At 51.2% G+C, this 23,097-nt stretch overlaps 1 protein-coding gene across 4 annotated transcripts; it reads left to right on the plus strand.

Moving 5' to 3' along the window:
* The first annotated feature begins 4,269 nt into the window (after positions 1-4,269).
* On the plus strand, positions 4,270-23,086 carry Aifm3 (apoptosis inducing factor mitochondria associated 3). 4 transcript variants are annotated; one of them, XM_036194987.1, is made up of 22 exons: positions 4,270-4,677; positions 6,027-6,190; positions 6,606-6,782; positions 15,202-15,415; positions 15,637-15,746; positions 15,938-16,047; positions 16,145-16,189; positions 16,355-16,451; positions 16,532-16,644; positions 17,121-17,207; positions 17,749-17,840; positions 17,933-18,063; positions 18,175-18,290; positions 18,392-18,463; positions 18,549-18,612; positions 19,122-19,198; positions 19,280-19,397; positions 20,552-20,650; positions 21,331-21,406; positions 21,813-21,917; positions 22,505-22,525; positions 22,730-23,086. In XM_036194987.1, the coding sequence occupies exons 3-22, from the start codon at positions 6,752-6,754 to the stop codon at positions 22,767-22,769; spliced, it is 1,818 nt and encodes a 605-aa protein (XP_036050880.1). In that variant the 5' UTR covers positions 4,270-4,677; positions 6,027-6,190; positions 6,606-6,751; the 3' UTR covers positions 22,770-23,086. The 4 variants fall into 4 exon arrangements, with proteins under 4 accessions (XP_036050880.1, XP_036050879.1, XP_036050882.1 ...); XM_036194986.1 differs by having other exon boundaries at positions 4,270-4,576; XM_036194989.1 differs by lacking the exon at positions 22,505-22,525 and having other exon boundaries at positions 4,270-4,576.
* Positions 23,087-23,097: the final 11 nt, after the last annotated feature.

The following is a 23,097-nucleotide window of genomic DNA, read 5'->3' on the forward strand; positions in this document are numbered from 1 at the left end:
GTGCCCTGGGGCTGGGGAGCCCATGGGGTTCTCCATCTTCCCAGGCCATGAGCAGACCCTACACTCATTACTTAAGCAACCAAACCTTGTGTCTGGAGTAATGCTCAGCCACTCCAAGCCAGCTCCCTGTGTTTACTATTGTCAGGATGCTGGAATCAAGACAGGACTTGGGCTGCAGGGCTCAGCATCTCTGGATTTTCCTGAGATCTCTTGCTACATGAGCCACCTCAGCTCTGAGGGCCTTTCCAAAGGTAGCTGTCCTAACTCAGCCTGGGCTTAGTGTTTATGAAGCTCCTGCCACTTCTGCCCCATGGGGCAGCAGAAACTTGAAGCCTAATGCCTGGGCCCCAAGGGTTCCATAATGAACTTACCTCATGCCAAGGTTTCTTCCCAAGTGGTCCTCCTCTTCACAGGTGCTACACTAATGTCCTTCCAATCTCATCTTTGACACCTCAAACTCAGCAGCCCCTCCCTATTCCACATCCTAAAGCGCCTCCTGCAGGCCTGGCTCTGCATCTGTCTGTCCTGCCAGCAGCGGTGGGGAAGCTGCAGCAGATGGATGGGCTCACTAACTGCAGAACTTGGACGCTGTAGGCAAGTCTTCCTCCAGCTCCCACACCACCACATACACCAGCACAGGGGACTCAGCTCAAGTCAGTTCAAATCCAGTCCTGCCACCTAGCAGCTGTGCTCTTGGGGGCAGGGTCTGTCCTAGGGTCTCCATTGCTGCAACAAAAACCACTACCAGAAAGCAAGTTGGACAGGAAAGGGTTACACTTCCACATTGCTGTAAGGAAGTCAGAACAGGAGCTCAAGCAGGGCTGGAACCCAGGACAGGAGCTGATGGAGAGCCCATGCAGGAGTGCTGCTTACTTGCTTGCTTCCTATGGCTTGCTCAGCCTCCTTTCTTATAGAACCTGGGGCCAGCAGCCTAGGGATGGCGCTGTCCACCATGGGCTGGACCCTCCTCCATTGACCACTAAGTGAGAAAAGGCCTTACAGCTGGGTCTCGAGGCATTCCCTCAACTGAGGCTCCTTCCTCTCTGACTATCATACAAAACCAGCCAGTACAGAGTCCCTAACCTCTCTGAACCTCAGATTCCCCATCCTCTGACTAATTGTGATAAACAAATGCTATCAGACCTGATGGTCTATGACTAATTTCAGCTACTCCAGAGGCAGTTGAAAGTTCAACGCCTGCCTGGACTACATAATAAGTTCAAAGCTAACCTGGGCAACTTAGTGAGACATTTTCTTAGAATGAAAAATACAAAAAACAGCCAGGCAGTGGTGGCCCATGCCTTTAATGCCAGCATTCTGGAGGCAGAGGAATTCTGTGAGTTCAAGACAGCCTGGTTTACAAAGTGAGTTCTAGAACAGCCAAGGCTAATACACAGAGAAACCTGTCAAAAAAACAAAACAAAACAAAAAGAAAAATACAAAAACAGTTGAAGATATAGGGTAGTGGCAGAGCACTTTTCTAGCACAAGTGAGACCATGGATTAGATTACCATAACTTCAAAAATAATAAATATAAAACAAATAGTAAATCAAGCTGCATCTGGTGGTGCTCAGCTACTTAGGAAGCTGAGGCTGAAGATTCCATGTTTTGGAGTAGGCTAGATGGCTCAGTGGTTAAGGACAATTGCTGAGTGGTTCCCAGCATCCACATGGCAGCTTACAAACATCTGTTAACTCCAGGGAATCCAATGTCCTCTTCTGGACTCCACAAACTCTGCATGTACATGGTGCATAGACATACAAATGGACAAAACATTTAGACACATGAATAAAAATGAATATATTATAAAAAAGATTGCCGGGCGGTGGTGGCACACGCCTTTAGTCCCAGCACTCGGGAGCCAGAAGCAGGCGGATCTCTGTGAATTCGAGGCCAGCCTGGGCTACCAAGTGAGTTCCAGGAAAGGCACAAAGCTACAGAGAGAAACCCTGTCACGAAAAACAAACAAACAAAAAGATTTTAGGCAGGTTGTGGTGGCATATACCTTTAATCCCAGCACCCAGGAGGCAAAGACAGGCAGATTCTGTGAGTCTGAGGCTAGCCTGGTCTACGTAGAGTATTTCCAGGTCAGCCAGGGCTCTACAGCTAGACCCTGGTTCAAACAACTCAGGTTTGAGGACATAGCTCTAGCATGAACAGGCCCTAGTTCAGTCCCAGTACTGGGTCTAGTAGTGGATGCCTAAAATTCTGGTGCTAGGGAGGTAGAGGCCAGAGGGCCAGAAGTCAAGGTCACCCTGGGTTACACAGCACGTTTGAGACCCTGTCTCAGAAGAAAAAAAAAAACTCCCCCCAGATCTTTTTCTTCTTTGATTTCATGTGCCTTGATCATATACACCTCCAATTCTCCATCCACACGTGCCCAACATACCCCACCTCCCTTCATGTCCTTTCTTGGGTTTTGTTTTCTTTGCAAGCTAATGAATCAGGTTGGGGATTTAGCCGGTGTTAGAGCTCTCATCTCGCAAGGACAAGGCCCTGGCTTCGGTCCTCAGCTCTAGGGGGAAAATGACAAAATAGCAACCTATTGATTGAGTCAGTGCTGCCTGTTGGAATATGCTAGCTCGCCTTTTTGGCCTGCTCTTGTGCAGGATTTGAGCAGGTAACCATAGCTTCAGTGAGTACATGAGTACAACAACTCTGTCTTGTCTAGAAAACAGTACTTTGCGGCTCCATCTCCACCTTCCAGGTCATCCGCGCATCCTTTCTGCCCCTCTGCCGTGTCTCCCCACAAGCCATGAGCAAACAGGGATTGACACAGACATCCTACTCACGGCTGGGCACTCAGTAGTGAGGTGTCTCTGCATTTCGGCTAGCCCCTTCATGACTTGTTGGCCATTGCGGAAAGCAGCTCCTCTGGCCACTGATGTGCATAAACATAAATAATTAGAAGGCAATTTGGCACGTCCGTCTAGCAAGACAGCAGTCGCAGGATCTCTTGGGGCCTGAGACCTCCTTGGCCATGGGATTTTAACAAGTTTATAGTACGGGCATGATTTCTCTCCTGAGGAGCAGGCCTTAAGTCCAACAGTAAAGTGTTTGGTTGTCCCATGATTTTTGTACCACTATTTCATCAGTGGGCGTGGTACTGTAGCACAAAGTGTCCAGCTCCAGGTGAGACCACTGGTGGCTTTTGTTCCACAGAGGCCTACAGAGCACTTCCTGTCTCTGTGGAAGCTAGCCAGCTGAGAGGAAGTTTTCAGCTCAGTCCCAGCCTGGTTTCTCTGTCCAGCAGCTCTTGCTGGTGTCCTCAGCAACAGAGTTTTTTGACCATCTAGTTGTGGTGAGCAATCAAGAACAGTGGCAGTTTTGTTGTTTTGTTTTGTTTTTGTTTGTTTGTTTGTTTTTTAGAAGTGCATATGAAGTCACAGCCTTGGTTATTTTTCTTGCTAGGGTGAGGCTAGAGGTACAATTTATCAATGTGCGTGTGAGGCCCCTGGTTTGAGGTCAAGGGCACCATGCCCCAGGACAAGCATGTCTCCAGTGATGGGCCCCTTCAATGGGGGGCAGCACCCACGGTAGAAACCATACTCCCTGCTAGACAAGGAAGACTGTACTGAGTCCTCTCTGCTTCTTGCTCTGGGCAACATTCAGTCCCTGGGGCCATCTTTCCATCTGTAAAATGGGTTGGGACAGCAGGTGAGCACTACTTCTTTCCAACAGACCCGTGGGCCCTGTGTGTGTGCAGTAACAGAAACACTTCCCTGAAATACTGCCACTGGTTTTCGTGCTGGAGAGACAATAGCTCAGAGATGGAGTGAGATGGCCAGAGAAAGACAGTGAAAACGCCCAGAAAAAGTGGTAATCCAGCCTGGGCAGGCTAGCCACAGACGGCTTCAGGGAGGGAGCGCACCATGACGAGTCCAGGGAAATTCTCCTCAAATCCTAACAGGTTGAGGGAAAAAAAAAATGTAGTAACGAGATACGTGTGAGAGTGGGGTGAGATGGAGTTAGGAGATCTAGGAGGGGCATGGCTTGGGTTTTCTTCTTCCGGGACATTTCATCCAGAAATTAATTCACCCTCCACCCTGCTCCTGCCGAGTAAGGTCGTCTTTGGCGACCCACACGCGGTGCGCATTGTCTCGAAGTGGGGGGTCGAGAGTCTCGGGGTGACTCAGATGCAGCCCCTCAGCCTTCTCATGCTCCGCCACCCGCAGGTGGCTGGAAGCTTGACGTTGATCCTACTTTTGCTGCGGGGCGGGGCGGACGCCTCGGGCTCGGGGCCCGCAGTGTAGCCGCAGCGCCGGCCCCGCCCCCGCCCGCTCCGCCCTGCAGGCCGGCCGCAGCCGGCGCGGATCCCGAGCGCCTGCCCTCTCGCCCGCCCGCGTCGGCCGAGCCAGGTGAACGCGCCTGGCTCTGCCCCGCACGCTCCCCGCGCCCTCGGCCAGCGAGCTCGCCGATCTCCACCTTGCCGGCCGAGTGGGGCACTCAGGAGGCTGGAGCGACCCCGGTCTTGCTGCTGCTCCCCAGCACCCCTTTCGGCTGCCTGGAGCCCCCTACCTTGTGCTGATCCGTGGGTTGGCTGCTGCGTCTGGCGAGGGAGCCGCAAAGAAGCCGGTAAGGGTGCTGGAAAAGGCTTTCCACATCGAGGAAATTGCACGTGCCAAGGCAGGGAGAGTGGACAGGACGTTGGCGTCAGGACCTCCCCTCTCCCAAATGTGAGTCACAAGCTGAGGCGCTCAAAGGCAGCAGTCCCCAGGGCACCTGAAGCCTCAGAGGGCCTAGGCTAAGCAGGGGTTTAAAAAAAAAAAAAAAAAAAAAAAAAAGCCTTCCCACCCGACACACACCAGGAGCGAAGTAAAGGGACCTGGATGGGGAAAAGAAGCAGGCTTCTGGTTGGCCTGCATCCAGGGGTGTCCTGGGAGCCATGCAGAAGCCCGGGGAACCTCTGTGAGGTGGGGTAACTCAGAACCTGCTTCAGATTGCTAGACTTCTTGGGACATGGATGGAAGCTTCTAGATGGGGAGTGAGCAGCGGGCAGTGTTAGAACTTTTCTGGGCAACAAAATGCAGTGGTCTCTCCCTGCAGGCCCAAGTAACTTTGCCTTTGAGTTGGGATGACTGGCCCCAAGCTGGCCTAGCACATTATAGGTGGAAGGCATAGTCCCCACCAAATCTCCCACCAGGCCTGAGGCCCCACAGGTAAACTTCTTGGCACCTGGGGAGGGAGTGGACAGCTGGCTTGGACCCTAGGGTCAAAAGCCAGTCTGTAGGACCTCAGGCCCAACAGGTGAGTCCTGAAACCAGGAGGGAAGGAGGTGGGCTGAGCTAGGCACAGGGAAACCAGCACCTCTGAAAGGACTCTCTGGTGTAAGTTTTATAGACGTGCCTTGGTGACAAAGGAGGAGGGCACACCTACATGGCTTTGGTTCCTTCTTGCCTGTATTTGCAGCTACAATCAGGAGCCAGCAGTGGCTGGGTCCTTCCTTCCTTCCTTCCTTCCTCCCTCCCCTCCCTCCCTCCCTCCCTTCCTTCCTTCCTTCCTTCCTTCCTGGTCTCTGGCTCTTTCCTGGGGTCTGGACAAATCAAGTAAGTCTCAGCACATCTTAAGTATAGACTTCAGGAAGAATTTCCAGGTGAAATTTTCCAGGGACTGGCTGAATGTGTAGAATGTGGAGCAGTCAATTGTAAACAGGGTAGTTACACCTTTGTCCTGAGCCTTCCAAAGTCCACATCTTCCAGAAGGCCCACCTATGCCTGTGAGGACACATGGCTGCTGTGATCTGTTTACCAGGTACTCTTGTCTGCCACTATGCAGCCTTAGAGCAATCTGGGGACCGCTCAGGACCCTGCTCATCTTAGGAGTTATTAGGGTGGGGAGCCGGGGACCACACAGATACCCGACCTGCTGCTTGACCATGATGACCTTGGATCCCAGTCTTTCTGTCTTCTGTGGCCCATGACCTGGGGAGCTGATAGCTGCTGGGCTCGGGACAGAGCTGTGTGGTTGGTTCCCTCTTCCCCAACCCCATCAGTCCTGGGCTGGCTGCCCGTTCTTTTCCCCACAGAGCTGGGTTTCCCTGGGGACCAGTGTCTTGGCTTGGCCCAACCCCACAGTCCCCTTCTGGCTGGACCCTCCTGGACCCTGGCCCTCGCTGCCCTGCAGTCCAGGGCCTAGTAGTCTCTCCACTGCTGGGCTGCAATCAAGGAGCAGTGACTCCCTTGAAATGAGGTAGGTGACCAGGGATTGCTAGTCAGGGTAGTGGATGCCAAGACGGGCAAGACCCTCGTCATTGCCATTGGAGGGAGGGGGACTCCGGTTCTGAAGGTTTGGTGCAGACTCGGAGGTTTTCCCTGGGAAAATGGAGAGTCCCAGAGTCTCTCCTAGGGAAGAAAGGGGAAGTCTGGGCCAGGGTCTCTGCAGCGCAGACACATGAAGAGCGGCAGGCCCTAGAGCACAGAGTCTCCAACAGTGCATACAAAGAGGGGAGTGTGAGGTTCCTATGCCAGGAAGCCTGAAAGGGAGACAGATGCTATCCAGAGTACCCCCACACAAGTTCTGAACTTCCCATGTAGGATTCTTCTAAGACTCCACCCAGACCTTCATCAGTGTCCACACCTGCACCAATGACCCATCTCCCCTGCAGGTCCTAAATCTGTCCAGCTGGCATGGCAGCTCCAGCATCTCTGAGGACCACAGCAGGTCCAGTCCTGCAGGGGACATCGTAGACCTTGGACAGCTAGACAGCCTGCCATCTGTGCTCCAGCCAGGCCAGATCCCAAGCCATTTACCATGGGCGGCTGCTTCTCCAAGCCCAAGCCAGGTACCTCCCTCTCTGACAGCCTCTCCCTCCCTCTCTGCACTCCACCAACCTCCAAAGTAGGTCAGGCTAGGCAGGAGCCCAGAATGTTAATGCACTATAGGAAAGAGGGTGAGGGCCTGGGAAGGCTCTCCTGGACTCTGCCATTGCAGCCCCTCTTTATTTAGGGCATTGTGTGTTAGTGATGGGAACAACAGCTGATTCCTCTTAAAAAGTGGAGATGATAGACCCTGGGGATGTTCTTGGCTGCAATGTGACTTCTTTGAGGCCCAGTTTCCCTCGCTACAAAATGGACCTGAACACTGACCTCTCAAAGAGGCTGGCCGAGTATGACAGGCAGGTCTCTTCACCTCTTATTGCTGGCAGGGTATGACAGGCAGGTTCTTCACCTCTTCTCATCACCATGTGATATCCGATGTCATCTCTGGGCCTCATCTCCTTTTTGTTTTTCTTTGTTTGGGTTTTTTGTTTGTTTGTTTGTTTGTTTTGAGACAGGGTCTTACTATATAGACCAGGCTGGTTTGAAACTCACAGATATCCTCCTGCCTGTGCCTTGCAAGTTCTGGATTAAAGGCGTGGACCCTCATGCCCTTCTCTTGTCTCCATTTATATAGGAAGTCCTGGCTCTACCCAGTCCTAGAGGCTCCAGCTACAAAGGGTCATTCCAAGATGTTAGAGGACTTGGAATCTGCCCTGCCACTGGACTTGGTCTTTGGGTTTCTCCACACATTCCTCTTCCCTAGTCATAACCTCCAGGAAGCAGGACCTGTAGCCATGACAGGATGCGGAAACCAAGGGCCTCAGGGCCTTGTCAGTGTTCCACCCACCCCTACCCAACTTACCCTGGCTGGGTCACTCTGCCAGCTTGTGTAGCTCTCCTTACCTGATACCCATCAGCTCGGTTACCTTGGGACACAGAAGACTTTTCTCCCTTTCGTGGGTCTGTGGTAGGACTTGGGGGAGGGAGCAGAGCTGTGAGCCACTGGAGGTGGTGGTGGAGACTGCCCTTCCTGCCTTAGTGTGTGCCAGGTCCCTCCGCCTCTGCCACAGATACCCACTGTCTTTGTCTCCCTTCTCGGAGTGGACAGGGATGTGCCAGCAAGATTCCACGTGAGTCTCATACTGGGTACCTGTGGGACTGCTCGGCTGGCAGGACCAAAGAAACAAGATACCACCCACAGTTTCCTTTAAATAACTCCAAAGAGCTGGCCTAACCAGGGACCCCGACTTTGATGCTTCAGATCTAGAGCTACCCATTGTCGCCTGACACATCCCTTGTCTGTTGATTGTTTTTTTCTTTTGTTGTTGTTGTTTCTTAAGACAAGATCTCATATAGCCAGGCTGGCCTCACACTCACTATGGAGTTAAGGATGATTTTGAACTTGTGATCCTCCTACCTCCACCATCTGGACTTACAGGAGTGTGCCATCAACCATAGCTGTATTCAATACTAGGGAGAGAACTCAGGGCTTCGGAAATACTAGGCAAACACTCTACCAACTAAGCTATATCCATAGTTCCTTTTGATGGTTTTTAAAGCTTATTTTTATTAGTTTGAATTGTGTGTGTGTGTGTGTGAGAGAGAGAGAGAGAGAGAGAGAGAGAGAGAGAGAGAGAGAACACGTGTCTGTGTGCGAGCGCATAAGTGCAGGTGCATGCAGAGGTCAGAAGAGTCAGACCCCCTTGGAGTAGGGTTATAGGCTGTTGTGAGCAGCCTTGTTTGGGTGTTAGATCTCAAACTCTGGAAGAATAGTATGTGCTGTAGCTCTGGTATGGTTTTCTTTTGTTTGTTTGTTTATTTGCTTTTAAAAAAGATTTATTTGTTTGTTTATTTTGGTTTTTCAAGACAGAGTTTCTCTGTGTAGCTGTCCTGGAACTCGATTTGTAGACCAGGCTGGCCTCAAACTCACAGAGGTCCTCTTGCCTCTGCCTCCTGAGTGCTAGGATTAAAGGTGTGTGCCACTACTGCCTAGCTATTTTTATTTTATGTATGTGAGTGTTTTGCCTCCATGTATGTAAGTGCATGTGCACAGTGCCTGTGGAGGCCAGAAGAGTGCATCCAGTCTCCTGAAATTAGATATACTGATGGTTAGTTGTAAGCCATGGCATGGGTACTGGAAGTCAAACCTAGGTCTTCTGCAAAGGTAGCAAATACTCTTGACCTCTGAGCTACCCTCCCCCCTTAAAAAAAAAAAAAAAGAGTTCTACTATGTGGCCCTCAATGACCTCACTATGTAGACCAGGCTAGCCTGAACACGCTGTGAGCCTGCCACACCCTGGGATTACAGGCCTTAGCCATCAACTCAGTGTATGGTTTTCGTCTTGTTTGTTTTTTTTTTTCTTTTCTTTTGGCCCCAGTTTATGTTTTTAAAACTTTGTATTTTAAAGGAGGAGAGATTTATTTCGGCTTAAAACTTGAGGGGACACATTCTGTCCCGGTGAGGGCCTGGCTGTGGGTGGCTTTGTGGTGTGGGGCCTTCAAGAGCTGGCTATGTCTCCATCTTACCCTTTATCCAGAATGTCACTGCTCTGACCGGTCTCAAAGGGGCTGGCTATTCCTGCTACTCAGAGGCAATGTTAAAACTTGGGCTTTTTACCTTCCTACCTGTGTGACCAGGGGCTGATCACCCCTCTCTGGCCCTCCATGTCCCCATGGAGGAAGCAGGCAGGGTGCCTGCTGGCCAGCCCTGGCATTCAAGAAGCACTTGCAGGTGTGGTTCCGCTTCTTCGTCTCTAAGGTGGATTTTGAGTTGCAGCAGCAGGCTCGAGCTCCAGTTGGGGGGTAAGTCTCAGGATGTGGGCATGAGAGTGGGGCATTCAGCAGTGGTCAGCAGGGGCTTTGATGAGGCCAGAGTGCATGGGAAGCTTTCTGAACGGCCCTTCTCTGCTGCTCTTCATGGCCTTGTCTTAGTCTTGTCAGTGTTTGCCTCCTGCGTCCACACGCCATGTTCGGGGATCTTGTTTTTCTCGAGACAGGGCCTCTCAGTGTAGCCCTGGCTGGCCTGGAACTCACTCCATAGACCAGGCTGGCTTCGAACTCACAGAGGTCTGCCTGCTCCTGCCTCCCGAGTGCTGCGATTAAAGGCGCCCAGCATCATGTCTGGCAGTTCTTTGTTCTTCCTAAAACTTTAAGTCAGAGGCTTACCCTTGTCAGGACTGGTAGAAAGTGACCTGAGGCAATGGCTCTGTACATAAGGTCCCCACCACACAAGCATCAGGATCCGGGTTCGGATCCCTGGGACCCACATGAAAGCCAGGTGTGTGTGTACCGTAACCCTAGGATGGGGGTGGGAGAGACAGACCGTGCAGCCAAGTAGCCAATCACTGAGGTCTGGGTTCTGTGGGAGAGCCTGTCTCAAAAAAGAGAGAGAAAAAAAATGACAGAGAAAGACTCCTGACCCCAGCTTCACATGAACACACTTATGTGTGTGCATACCCCCATATTCCATAAAACACACACACACACACACACACACACACACACACACACACACACACACATACACACACACACACCCCTACCCCCATCCTGAGTGTCCATCCACACAAGTACAATTCTCCTGATCTGGTTATCCATATGCCTTTTATTAGGCTTTTGCTTTTTACCATGTCTGCCAGGAATCTCAGAGCTAGTTGACAAATCTCTCTTACCAGGGCTTGTATGTGTAGTAGAATGAGTGCTGAATGTGTGAGAAGCCCTGGGTTCTAGCACAAAAACCAAACCAGGGCTGGAGAGATGGCTCAGAGGTTAAGAGCACTGACTGCTCTTCCAGGGGTCCTGAGTTCAATTCCTAGCAACCACATGGTGGCTCATAACCAACTGTAATGAGATCTGGTGCCCTCTTCTGACCTGCAGTGATACATGCTGATACATAATAAATAAATAAATCTTAAAAAAAAAAAAAAAAAACCAAGCCAAATAAAAAACTTGAAAAACACTACTGCACAGTTTCAAAAGTGGAACTTTGGTTCCAGTTATATACATGATCAACAAATGGGTAGACACTCTGTGTTTCTCTCTACCCCCTTTTTGAAGCAGGGTCTCACATGGTAACCCAGGCTGGCCTAGAATTCACTGTGAAGCCCAGGCTAGCCTTGAGCTCATGACAGTTCTCTGCCTTAGGCTCCCAAGTCCTGCAATTACAGGTTGTCAGTCACTCCTCCTGCTAGAGACAGAACTAAGTGTGACTCCGTCAGTGGTCTCTACCATAGCCTATTTTCTCATTTTGTGACGCAAGTGTCTTGAGGCCTGAGAGGCAATAACAGTGTCTGGTGGACTGATGGGATCATGGAACTGGGCTGACCAGCTCTGTGGGTCAGCAGTGTCCTCTATCCAGTCTTCCTTCTGCTGCTTCTCCTGACTTAATGGCTCCCCAGGAGAACGTCAGTGAGCATGCCTTAGAGCTTTCCAGGAGGAAAGACTAACAGCCTGACTTGGAGTCTCTCTGCACCCCTGCCAGCTGTTCCTGTGGACTCCCACAGCTCTCCCCACTGATGTCAGCTGAGCCTGACATATTTTTCTTCTTAATTCTTCCAAAAACATTCTAACACCATTACATAAAGTGTGTTAGTCCTGTACCCCCACATGAGAGCCTCCACAGTGTGGCTATGTCCTCTCTACCATGCCCAGTCAAGGAGCTGCTGTTTGCCTGTGTTCCCTGCAAAAGCTGGGCCTGAGTGGGAGGCTGGGATACCTGGCTGTGGAGGGGGACTTGGCCCAGCATGCAAGGATCAAGGACCCATTCACGGCCTACAGATCCGGAGGATGCAGCTACAGGTACTTCACTTGAGTGTGAGCTACGGATGGGGTCGAGGGCAGCAACACATGCAGATATGGGCCAGGAGGTGACTCAGCAGTCAGCATGGTCCTTGTAACCTTTGTTTCTGGGGTGTCAGGTCTGAGGTGAAGGGGTTCAGAGGTAAAAGCAGGAGAGAAGCTTTGATGCCTGGGGGGATGGAGAGAGGAGCCACCTGCTCCCGCTGTAGCGCCTGCTGTGCCGGGTTTAGCTCCCTCCTCCCTGCTGTAGCAGCCTAGGAGACCGGATTACGGCTGCTCAAAATTCTGTTTATTGTTCCCTTCTAATTAAAAAAAATACCCCAGGAACGTCATGGGGATTTTGGGAAATGCAGAAAAGTTCAAAGAAGAAAATGTCAGTCTGCAGATACCTGCTCCTGCTGTCCTGGAGTAGGCCCCACGGACACTGTTCAGGCTCTGTGTGCTAGCCATGGGCCTGCTTCTCTGTGCTGTTTCACTCTCAGGGCTCCAGACCCTGTACACAGAGACATCAACTCGTTGAGGTTTGGTTAAGTGTTGACTGAATCCCAAACTGATGGACATAGCTATATTAAGAACTCAAAGGGCTAGACACAGAGAAATCCTGTCTTAAAAAAACAAACAAACAAATAAGGGGCTGGAGAGATGGCTCAGAGGTTAAGAACACTGGCTGTTCTCCCAGAGGTCCTGAGTTCAATTCCCAGCAACCACATGGTGGCTCACAACCATCTGTAACGAGATCTGGTGCCCTCTTCTGGCTTACAGGGATACATGCAAACAGAACACTGTATACATGATAAATAAATAAATCTTAAAAAAAAAAAAAAACAAAAAAACAATGGGATACCATCTTACAAGGACTTCAGTTTGCAGTAAGGCTTGTTAAGGAAGGGAATGGCTCAGTTGCCTTTAGCCTACCAACTATGGGTGGGTTAAGACTTCTGTTGGTCTTTTCTGAGTCAACACACAGATTGCAAGCCCAGCACCACTTAGAGATCTTTGGCAACAGTTAACTCTGCAGCTCTCACATGATTGAGCCTGTATGATAATGAGGATTCAGAGACAGGTAATAATACCTGGGGGCACTCACCAACCTAAGACAGAGCGCCTGTGTGGCCTGGACAGGTGTCTCCATGATGGGTAAGGTGACCTGCTAATGTCCCACGCAACCTAAGTCATTTTTTAATAAAAGGGAAGGGCCTGTTGGGTAACTGTTGCCTTGCTTGCTGACCTTGATATCCTCCCTATGCTAATTCCCTGAGATTCCACCCTCCTGAATGCTTAAGGGAAGCTCCTTGTCTGTGTATCCAGCATACTGGGTGTTAACAGTTTAGATGCAAGATTGTAAAACATCAGAAGCGGGGTTGGGGATTTAGCTCAGTGGTAGAGCACTTGCCTAGTAAGCACAGGGCCTGGGGTTTGATCCTCAGCTCAAAAAAAAAACAAAAACAAAAAACCCAAAACAAAACAAAAACATCAGAAGAGAACTTCTGTCCTCGGGGCTTCTCCTATTGTGCTGTAAGCCTGTATTTAAGACCTCCTCCCTCCTTCAATAAATGGCATTCGGCATTCAAAAACAAACAAACAAACAAAAAGTTGAAAACTGCACACCTTTAATCCCAGCACTTGGGAGGCAGAGGCAGGTGGATCTCAGAGTTTGAGGCCAGCCTAGTCTACAGAGTGAGTTCCAAGACAGCCAGGGCTACACAGAGTAACCCTGTCTCAAAAAACCAAAACTGAAATATGTATCTATATCTATCTATATATATCTATCTATATCTATCTATCCATCTATCTATATATATATATATATATATAAAATCTATCTCTCTCTCTCTCTCTCTATATATATATATATATATATAGAGAGAGAGAGAGAGAGAGAGAGAGATTGAAGCTGGGGTTTGGAACCAGGTTTGATTCCCAGTACCCACATGGCAGGTCATAACTGTTTGTACCTCCAGATCTAGGGAATCTATTGCCCTCTTCTGGTCTCTGTGGGCACCAGGCACACACATGCTGCCCAGACATACATCCAGGCAAAGCACTCATATGCATAAAATATTTATTTATTTATTTATTTATGTTTTTTGAGACAGGGTTTCTCTGTGTAGTCTTGATGCCTGTCCTGGATCTCGCTCTATAGACCAGGCTGGCCTTGAACTCACAGAGATCCACTTGTCTCTGCCTCCTGAGTGCTAGGATTAAAGGCATGTGCCACCACTGCCTGGCAACAATTTTTTAAAATGTATGTAAGGGGCTGAAGAGATAGCCCAGCAGTCAAGAGCACTGGCTGCTCTTCCAGAGGTCCTGAATTAAATTCCTAGCACTTACATGGCAGATTGGCTATAACTGTAGTCACAGGGGATCCAATGCCCTCTTCTGGGGTGCAGATAAACATATATATAAACATCTGCATACATAAATTAATAATTACTTTTAACATTCTACAGATAAAGCAGTTGAAGTTATGTCCTGTACTTTATGTCCCTTGTTTGGTGTTAAGGACCTGACTCCAGTGCTTTGCTAAGTCATTCTGCGAAGGCCTGCTGTGCCGTGTGCACCCTTCCACCCCAGGCTGATGTCAAAACTGTGTCTGAGGAGGACCTTAAATTCCTGACCCTCCTGTCTCCACCGCCTAGGTATTGGGATCACAGGTGTACACTACTGTGCCTTGTTCTGGGTGAAAACATTAACTTGTTGTTATTATTGCTATTGTTGCAGTTCTCAGGGTGGAATGCAGAGCCTGTGCATACTTCACAAGTACCGTACCACTGCTCAGGAGAGGCCTTTTACTATTTTATATGTATGAGTGTTTTGCTTCCATGAACATCTCTGCACCACGTTCGTGCATGGTGCCTTAGGAGGTGGTGGGCCTCCATATGGATGTTGAGAGCCAAACCTGGGTCCTAGGCCACAACAAGTGCTCTTAACCACTGCGCCCACTCTCCAACCCTAGGCAGTCATTTTTTTTTTTTAAATTTTAATTTTGAAAAGAATAAACTTTTCAAACTGGAATAGGCAGTGCCTACCTGTGATCAAGAATTCAAAGATGTTGTCAGGCACATATTGAATTGAGGCTATAGTCATCCAACTGTATGAGATTGTCTTAAAAAACAAACAAAACAGAACCCCCAAATAGCAAACCATTTTCAAAGCTAATGAGAAAGTTCCAAGGACAGTGATTCTTGTCCCCACACCCACCCTTATCATTTCTTGACATAAGGTCTCACTTTGTTTCCTGGGCTGCTTAGTGCTGTCATTACAGGAGTGAGCTGCTCTGCCTAGTGAACTCTGTTTCTCCCTGCCCAGCTGTGAATTGAGCTGCAAGTGTGTCTCCAAGCAGAGACACTGTCTTTGTCCGTCGTTACATGAGTTGGGCACAGAGGGTCTCTCCTAGAGAAAATGGCTCCAGTGTGGAGAGCTGAGTCCCCTTCACTACTTTTGTAAAAGTAAGTTTCTGGGATGGCCGTAGCTCGGCGGCGGCGGCGGCGGCGGTGTGCTGGCCTCGGTGCAGACCCTGGGCTCTTCAACAAGAAGGAAACCACTAAAGAGAGCTGCAGTCAGCCACCTCCTGCTGATCTCTGCTCGCGCCATGGGGTGGGAACAGAGCGGTTCAGTAAGGGCTCATGGCTGCTTTGTCCACAGTGGAACTCAAGATTGAGGTGGTGCTGCCAGAGAAAGAACGAGGCAAGGAGGAGCTGTCAGCCGGCGGGAAAGGCAGCCCCCGGGCTTACCAGGGCAATGGCACGGCGCGCCACTTCCATGCCGAAGAGCGCCTGCCCACCCCACAGCCCTACCCCAGCCCTCAGGACTGTGTGGAGGCTACTGTCTGCCACGTCAAGGACCTGGAGAATGGCCAGTGGGTGCTGGGCTGCAAGGGTGGTGGCGGGGCCTGAGGTGGGTGGCATAGGAGAGGCCACACATGAAGGGTCTGGCATGGGCTATGGCTCTTGACTCCCTGGGTGCAGCCTTTGGGCTTCAGCTGCTCTGAGCGGTCCAAAACAAAGCCTGGACCCTGGGAGGAGGTGCTTACAGGAGGACTTCTGGCTTGGCCTCTAACTGAACCCAGCCCCTCCCCAGGATGCGGGAAGTGGAGCTGGGCTGGGGGAAGGTGTTGCTGGTGAAGGACAATGGGGAATTCCATGCCCTGGGCCATAAGTGTCCTCACTATGGAGCACCCCTGGTGAAAGGTGAGAAAGAGCAGGGAATACATGGGAGGTGGGACACACACCATCAATGCCTAAATAGGGATTCCAGAAGGCCCCAGCACCCTCTTCCCTTTGTGGGGTCTCCTGGGTTGGGGAGAGGTCCAATGCCCAAGGAGCCCTAAAGAGCAGTCTCCGGGCACGGCTCTAGACTGGAACCCGTTTGCCTCACCTAGGTGTGCTGTCCCGGGGCCGTGTGCGCTGCCCCTGGCACGGTGCCTGCTTTAACATCTGTACTGGGGACCTGGAGGACTTCCCAGGCCTGGACAGTCTACATAAGTTCCAGGTGGGGGGAAAGCGGCATGGTGGGAGCCTGTGGTGTGGAGTCAGGACTGAAGCATCTCAGAGTTAGGTTCTGATGCTGTGCTTTGCCACCCTCTCAGGTGAAGATCGAGAAGGAGAAGGTGACTGTCCGGGCAAGCAAGCAGGTACCAGGGTGACTCGGGTCACTGAGGCCCAGGTTTGAGTGGAAGTGTTTGGAGCAGGTTGGAGGACATCTGCGGTGGAAGGGAGCATGGCATGGGAGGAGATGAGCTGGGCTGGAGCTGCAGGAACGGAGCTCCCAGCTGCCCTTCCCCTCCCACCACTCACAGGCCCTGCAGCTACAGCGAAGGACAAAGGTGATGGCCAAGTGCATCTCTCCCAGCGCTGGCCACAGCAGCAGCACCAATGTGCTCATAGTGGGTGCAGGTTGGTGTTCGTATTGGAGGAAAGGGGAAGTGTGGAGGGTGGGAGAGACCTTGGCCTTGGTCTATGGTCCTGTCCCTCAGGTGCTGCTGGCCTGGTGTGTGCGGAGACCCTGAGGCAGGAGGGCTTCTCAGACCGGATTGTCCTCTGCACACTGGATCGTCATCTGCCCTATGACCGGGCCAAGCTCAGCAAGGTGGGAATGGGACAGTATGTGGATCGTTACTCCTTCAGGTCCCTGTCATGTCCGCGTGGAGCCTTGCCTGTCACGACCTGGAGGTCTAGCTGATGGTTTTCTCCAGTCTACCAGGCTTGGCTGTGGTGCTCCCAAGAGATCTGGGTTTGTTGAGTTCTGTCCGATATACCCATGTGACCCAGATTGGTCTGATCCTCCCTGGGCTCGGTGTCCTTTACAGTGAAATGGAACGTAACTTTCATCTTAGCACTTGGGAGGCAGAGGCAGGTAGCTCTCTTGTGTGTTTGATCTACAGAGCTAGTTCCAGTCCAGCTAGAGATAGAAACTGAGACCCTGTCTATATATGTGTGTGTGTGTGTGTGTGTGTGTGTGTGTGTGTGTGTGTGTGTGTATACATATATATACACATATATGTATATTTAATGGAATAGCTACCATCTCACCATCTGGACTTGACTCATGACCATGTTCTTTAGTCCCTGGATGCACAACCTGAACAGCTAGCCCTGAGACCCAAGGAATTCTTCCGGGCCTATGGCCTCGAGATGCTCACTGAAGCCCAGGTATGAGGGGAAGGGTGGAACAAGCAAAGAAAAAGCTTCACTGGTGGCCCACACCTTTAATTCCAGCACTCGGGAGGCAGAGGCAGGCAGATCTCCTGAGTTTGAGGCCAGCCTGGCCTACAGAGCAAGTTCCAGGACAGCCAGGGATACACAGAGAAACCCTGTCTTGCAAAACAAACAAACAAACAAACAAACAAACAAGCAAACCAAAAAATAGAAGAAGAAAAAGCTTTAAGGGAACCAGAATGACATGAAACCATGTGCACCCCGGGTGTGATGGTTGCTAAGTCCTTTTGTCCAGGCCTGGGACCCAGCACTGACCCTTCTTCCTGGCAGGGTTGTTGGGAAGATAGTCTGATCCCAGCTAAGGCAAGAGAACCTGGTGGGACTTGGAAGTATAAAGACGGCTTTCAGGGGTTAGTGGATGCCTGAGTTTAGAGAAAGGCGCCTAACTTCTGGGTTCAGGGGATCTTGTGGAACTAAGACGTGAGCAACAAGGCCCAAGCCTGTGCCGAGGTCTCACTGCCCACTGGGGTCATAGGTGGTCACAGTGGATGTGAGGAGTAAGAAGGTCGTGTTCAAGGATGGCTTCAAGCTGGAGTACAGCAAGCTGTTGCTGGCACCAGGCAGCAGGTAGTGTATGTCTCCTGCCTTGACCAGACACTAGGCAGCTGGGTATCACCAAAGATGGGAGGCCATCACTAATACCACTCACTGAATCTCAGCCCTAAGACCCTGAACTGCAAAGGCAAAGATGTGGAGAATGTGTTCACCATCCGCACACCTGAGGATGCCAACCGTGTGGTGCGGCTGGCCCGTGGCCGCAATGCTGTTGTTGTGGGAGCAGGCTTCCTGGGTGAGTAGCTTCAAGGGATGTGCGTGGTGTTTAACCACCATGGCCAGTCCCCAGGATATGCTGGCCCTAGGTGTCAGAGTGCCAGCCTTGCCACCCTTGCCCACCTGCCAGGGATGGAGGTGGCTGCCTATCTGGCTGAGAAGGCCCACTCAGTGTCTGTGGTGGAGCTGGAGGAGACACCCTTCCGGAGGTTCCTGGGGGAACGTGTTGGTCGAGCCCTTATGAAGGTGAGCCTATTCCAGTGCCTGGCCTATGATTGACCCTGATTGACTAGCCTAGCCCCAGGCTGTAGTCTCACCCACTGCCATGTGCCTGCTTGCTTGTACAGATGTTTGAAAACAATCGGGTGAAGTTCTATATGCAGACAGAGGTGTTGGAGCTGCGGGCTCAGGAGGGCAAGGTGGGTTTTTCTCTCTGCTGCTGCTCTGTGTCTCTTTCTGGGCTCAGGAACTGTGCCCATTTGCTTACCCACTCCCTCCCTCTAGCTGCAGGAAGTGGTGCTGAAGAGCAGCAAGGTTCTGCGGGCAGATGTCTGCGTGGTAGGCATTGGTAAGTAGGTAGACAAGTAGGCACTAGTGAACAGAACTGCCCAGACACATTCTCTAGTGACCTTGGATCCCTTACTTGAGCCTCAGTTTCCACATCTGTAAAATGGGACCCCAATGGTACCCACTTCACAGGACCATCAGGAAAGGTGTGTACCTGGCTTAGCCTGGCCTTTCACAGAGCAGGTGTCTGCTACCGACTGATACATAGGGCAGATAAGCCTTTGATTGGTTCCAATGCCAGCTGACAGTTTGGGGAGGAGCCAAGCTGGCAGCACAGGGCTGGAGAAGCGTGGCTTGTGGACCCCCATAGGAGAGTTCTGTAGCAGACAGCTCCTGGGGCTAAAGGGATGCACAGCCTGTGAATGGGGGCACAGAGGGTAGGGTTCATGAAGACCCGGGTGGGTAGCCTATAGGTGATTAATCTGGAGCAGGCAGATACACAGGATGGAGAGAGGTGTGGCAGGAGAAAGATGGGGCCGGAGTGAGGATGCATGGCTTCTGTCCTGTTAGGTGCGGTGCCTGCCACAGGCTTCCTGAGGCAGAGTGGCATTGGTCTGGATTCCCGAGGTTTCATCCCAGTCAACAAGGTGGGGCTGAATGAAGTGGGCAGGATGCTGGGTGGGGTGTGGCTGGAGGTCCATGTCAGAGCCCCGGCCTTCTCCCCACAGATGATGCAGACCAACATCCCAGGCGTGTTTGCTGCTGGTGATGCCATCACCTTTCCTCTGGCCTGGAGGAACAATCGGAAAGTGAACATCCCACACTGGCAGATGGCCCATGCCCAGGGTACGGCCAGCAAGTTAAAGGCCAGAAGGCCATTCCAGGGCCTCAGCCATCCTTCAGGCCCATTCCTCTGTTCTTGATCTGAGGTCTTAAGTTCAAGGATAGGTGGTGGCTTGTTTGACAAGCCTCATCCAGTGGCCAATCAGTGTACAGAGTGGCCTGTCTTCAGAGACCCTCTGAATGCCATTTAGCTGGGCAAAACCCTCTCCAATCCTGATTGCCATTTTACTATCAAGGTCATATATTTGGAAGAATTCCCCCTTGACCAGCATTGATGGAGAGGAAGGGTTTATTTAGTAGGCTAGCTTCTTACTCGGGGCCTGTCTCTTGCACCACTACAATATCTCTGTGAGCTCAGTAGCTTTCTGAATCCCTGGAGGCAGCAGCTATGTAGCCCAGACTGAGTTGGGTTATTTGCTGTTTGCGAAGCTGCCTCCCCTAACATTTGGTAGCCACCAGGTTTCCTGAGTGTCGTGGACTACGTACAGCTGCTCTTGATTCCTGAGATGCAGGGAACAGCGTGTTGCCCACTTCAGGGACTTACCCCATACATCTACTTTCCTTTTATTTCTCCTTCACCATTATCTGGAAGGCTGATAATAATGCTATCTCCCAATTCCAGTATCTGTTCAAATCCAAGGTCTAAAGTTGCTGCTAGAGAATAAGAAACCAAAGGCTACTCCTTGGCTAAATATAGTTAGGACTTAGGGATGGCAGAGCTTCTTAAATGTACCCAACTATGGGTTCAGGCGGGGCTTCAAGAAGTGGACAGCCACCTGTGCTGACTGCAGGCCCTGCATGGGCTGCCGTTTCTCCTTCTGGCCTCTGTCTTCCAGTTTAGTCCCTCATTAGACCTGATATGTCTGGTTAGTTTTCTGTGTACACATTGTGAAGTAGTTCACAACCCCAGTAGACCTTTCAGATGTACAACAGATCATTCAGAGTAGTGATGTGAGTGGGTCTCTTGGGGCCATGTGTTTATGTCCCCCATACCAGTTAACACATCCAAAGATGAGCTACTGCTGACTGTGATGCCTTTTTTGGGGGAGTCCTGGACAGCAACCATAGCTGTCAAGGGTCCCCAGAGGAGGCTGAGGGCAGGCGGTGTTGGGGTGGTGAGGGAAAGGATTGGGCCCTAACCAGCCTGGGTCTTTCAGGGCGGGTAGCAGCTGAGAACATGCTGGCACAGGAGGCGGAGATCAACACGGTGCCCTATCTGTGGACTGCCATGTTTGGCAAGAGCCTCCGCTATGCGGGTAACTAAAAGTCTGTAGAGGGTAGCTAAAAGCCCATCATGGGGATCGGGGCCTACAGCAGTTAGGGGTGGGTAGGGCCTGAAGGCACTTTGGGATTAAGTGTGGGGGTTGGGTCCAGTATGAATGAAGAATTGGCAAACAAGTAGGCTTAGTGCAGGTGTGGTTGTGAACAATAGTCCCAGCAGTCTGGAGGCTAAAATGGGAAGATCAGGAATTGAAGGTCAATTTGGGCTAACTGTTGAGACTTAGCTAGCAACTATTCAGAAGAGGATTGGTGAGATGGTTCAGTGGGTAAGGGTTTGATTCCCAGGACATGCAGAGTGGAAGGAGAGAATCAATTCCTGCAAGTTGTCCTCTGAACTCCACATATGCCTGCGCGCGCACACACACACACACTAAACGTAATTAATTTTTTTAAAAAGGAGTGGGAGCCAAACAATGGTGGCAAATGCCTTAGCCAAGCACTCAGGAGGCAGAGGCAGGCAGATCTACAGAGTGAGTTCCAGGACAGCTAGAACTGCATAGAGAAACCCTGTCTGGAAAAACCAAGACAGAGATAGAGAGGGTAAAGGGGAGAGAGGAGTAGGGAGGTTGTTCCGACAGGAGTTAGGAGGGCAGGGTAGGGAGCTAGCCTATGAAGACTGTTCCCTTTCCCAGTTCACATGGGCACCCTCCCGCAGGCTACGGAGAAGGCTTCGATGATGTCATCATTCAGGGGGATCTGGAAGAGCTGAAGTTTGTGGCTTTTTACACCAAGTGAGAGAAATGGGGTGCAGTGGGAGCATGGAGCAGAGGGGTGCTACTGGGAATGGATGGTCAGTGTTAGCAAAGCAGGAGGGGCTTGTCTGAAGGGAAGAGAATGGGAGAGGGGTATTTAGCAGGAGTCTAAAGATGAGGAGCCATAATAACTCCTCCACCGTCAGACAAGACTGTCTTCTGGATATCTGAGGTAAGTGTTGAAAAGGCTGGTCCCATCCCTGCACCGTGTGGAGGGCTGGGGTTTCCTAGGGCAGCTGACAGTGCTGGGACCAGTAGAGGCCCGGGTGCTCAGGACATCCTGTTTTCCTGGACAAGAGCTTCCCAGCACCCCAGAACAGAAGGTGTTAGGATCTTCAAGGATCATTGCTCGTGGTCCTCAGACTCAGGCTCCTTCTCTCTATAGAAGTGATGAAGTGATTGCTGTGGCCAGCATGAACTACGATCCCATCGTATCCAAGGTGGCTGAGGTGCTGGCCTCAGGTCGAGCCATCCGGAAGCGGGAGGTGGAGTGAGTGCGGGTGTGGGAGGTCTTGGGGGTGTGTGTGGGTGTCCTGGGTAGGATCTCTTAAGTCCCCATGGCAGCCTGTTGCCCCCATACTCCTGTAGAGCTCTTCCCTCACTTTTAGTTCTCATGGCTCCTGGGTAGCATGGGGGATGAATTTGTGATTGAGAAGCAGACAAGATGTGATTACAGAAGAAGAAGGGAAACAGGTGTGTGCCCCAGAGCGGAGCCAGTGCTGTGAGATGGAGGCAAAGTGAGTGAGCCCAAGCCTGGGACTCCTCCAGTGTGATTTGGGCCAAGCCTAGGTAGGGAACACAGCTAGTGGCGTTTCTAGATATGCTATACACAGAGATGTGGGGTGGCTGTACTGGACACTAGCCATTACTATGTACCAGCACAGTGCCAGTGAGAGTCCCTTGTAGCCTGCCCTGTGTACAGCGAACTTCCAGGAACTAGGGATAGGCCAGAGGTGACTGAGGGGCTGAAGGCTATCTGATGGGTAAATCCTAGGGTGGAAACATGCAGGAGCTAGGGTAGACCTGATAGATGACATGCTTTCTCTGGCCTTCTGTTTCCCTCTTGCCTTCGCAAAGGCTGTTTATACTGCACAGCAAGTACGTGTGTTCTGTCTTTCTCTCTGACCATTCTGAGCCCTTCTTCCCCCCCACCCAGTTATCCAACCCTCCTACCCTGCTCAAGTCCACTTCCCTGCCCAGCACTGGGCTTTGACACATGGCGGTCTCCGCTGCTGTTCATGGTGCCTAGAGGGGGGAGCCTACTCTCTTCTGTCCCGACTCATCATCTTCTCATCCCTGCAGAACCGGTGACATGTCTTGGCTCACAGGGAAAGGATCCTGAGCTCTCATGTGGTAGACCAGGGCAGGCCTCTGGGGCACCAAGGCCAGAGACCAAATCCTGGGGGCAAGTGCCAATCTCCAATTTCCCAGGATCCCCCAGGGTGGAATCTGAGTCCTCCCACGGCCTGCCTTCAACAGTCTGCCTCCCCTCCAGAGAGGCTCCTGCTGCCTCCAGAAGATGGTCTATTCCCAAGGCCTCAGCTGTTACTGACAGCTGGTTTTAGAGGAAGGACAGGCTCTGCCTGTTTCCTCTCTTAGGACTATCTTCCCAGCAAGACCCTGCAACATTACCCTGAAATTAAAACATATGTTTCTGCAGATCTGTGTCC

The sequence above is a fragment of the Onychomys torridus genome, chromosome 8 (genome assembly GCF_903995425.1).
Source record: "Onychomys torridus chromosome 8, mOncTor1.1, whole genome shotgun sequence".
NCBI classification, from domain to species: Eukaryota; Metazoa; Chordata; class Mammalia; order Rodentia; family Cricetidae; genus Onychomys; species Onychomys torridus.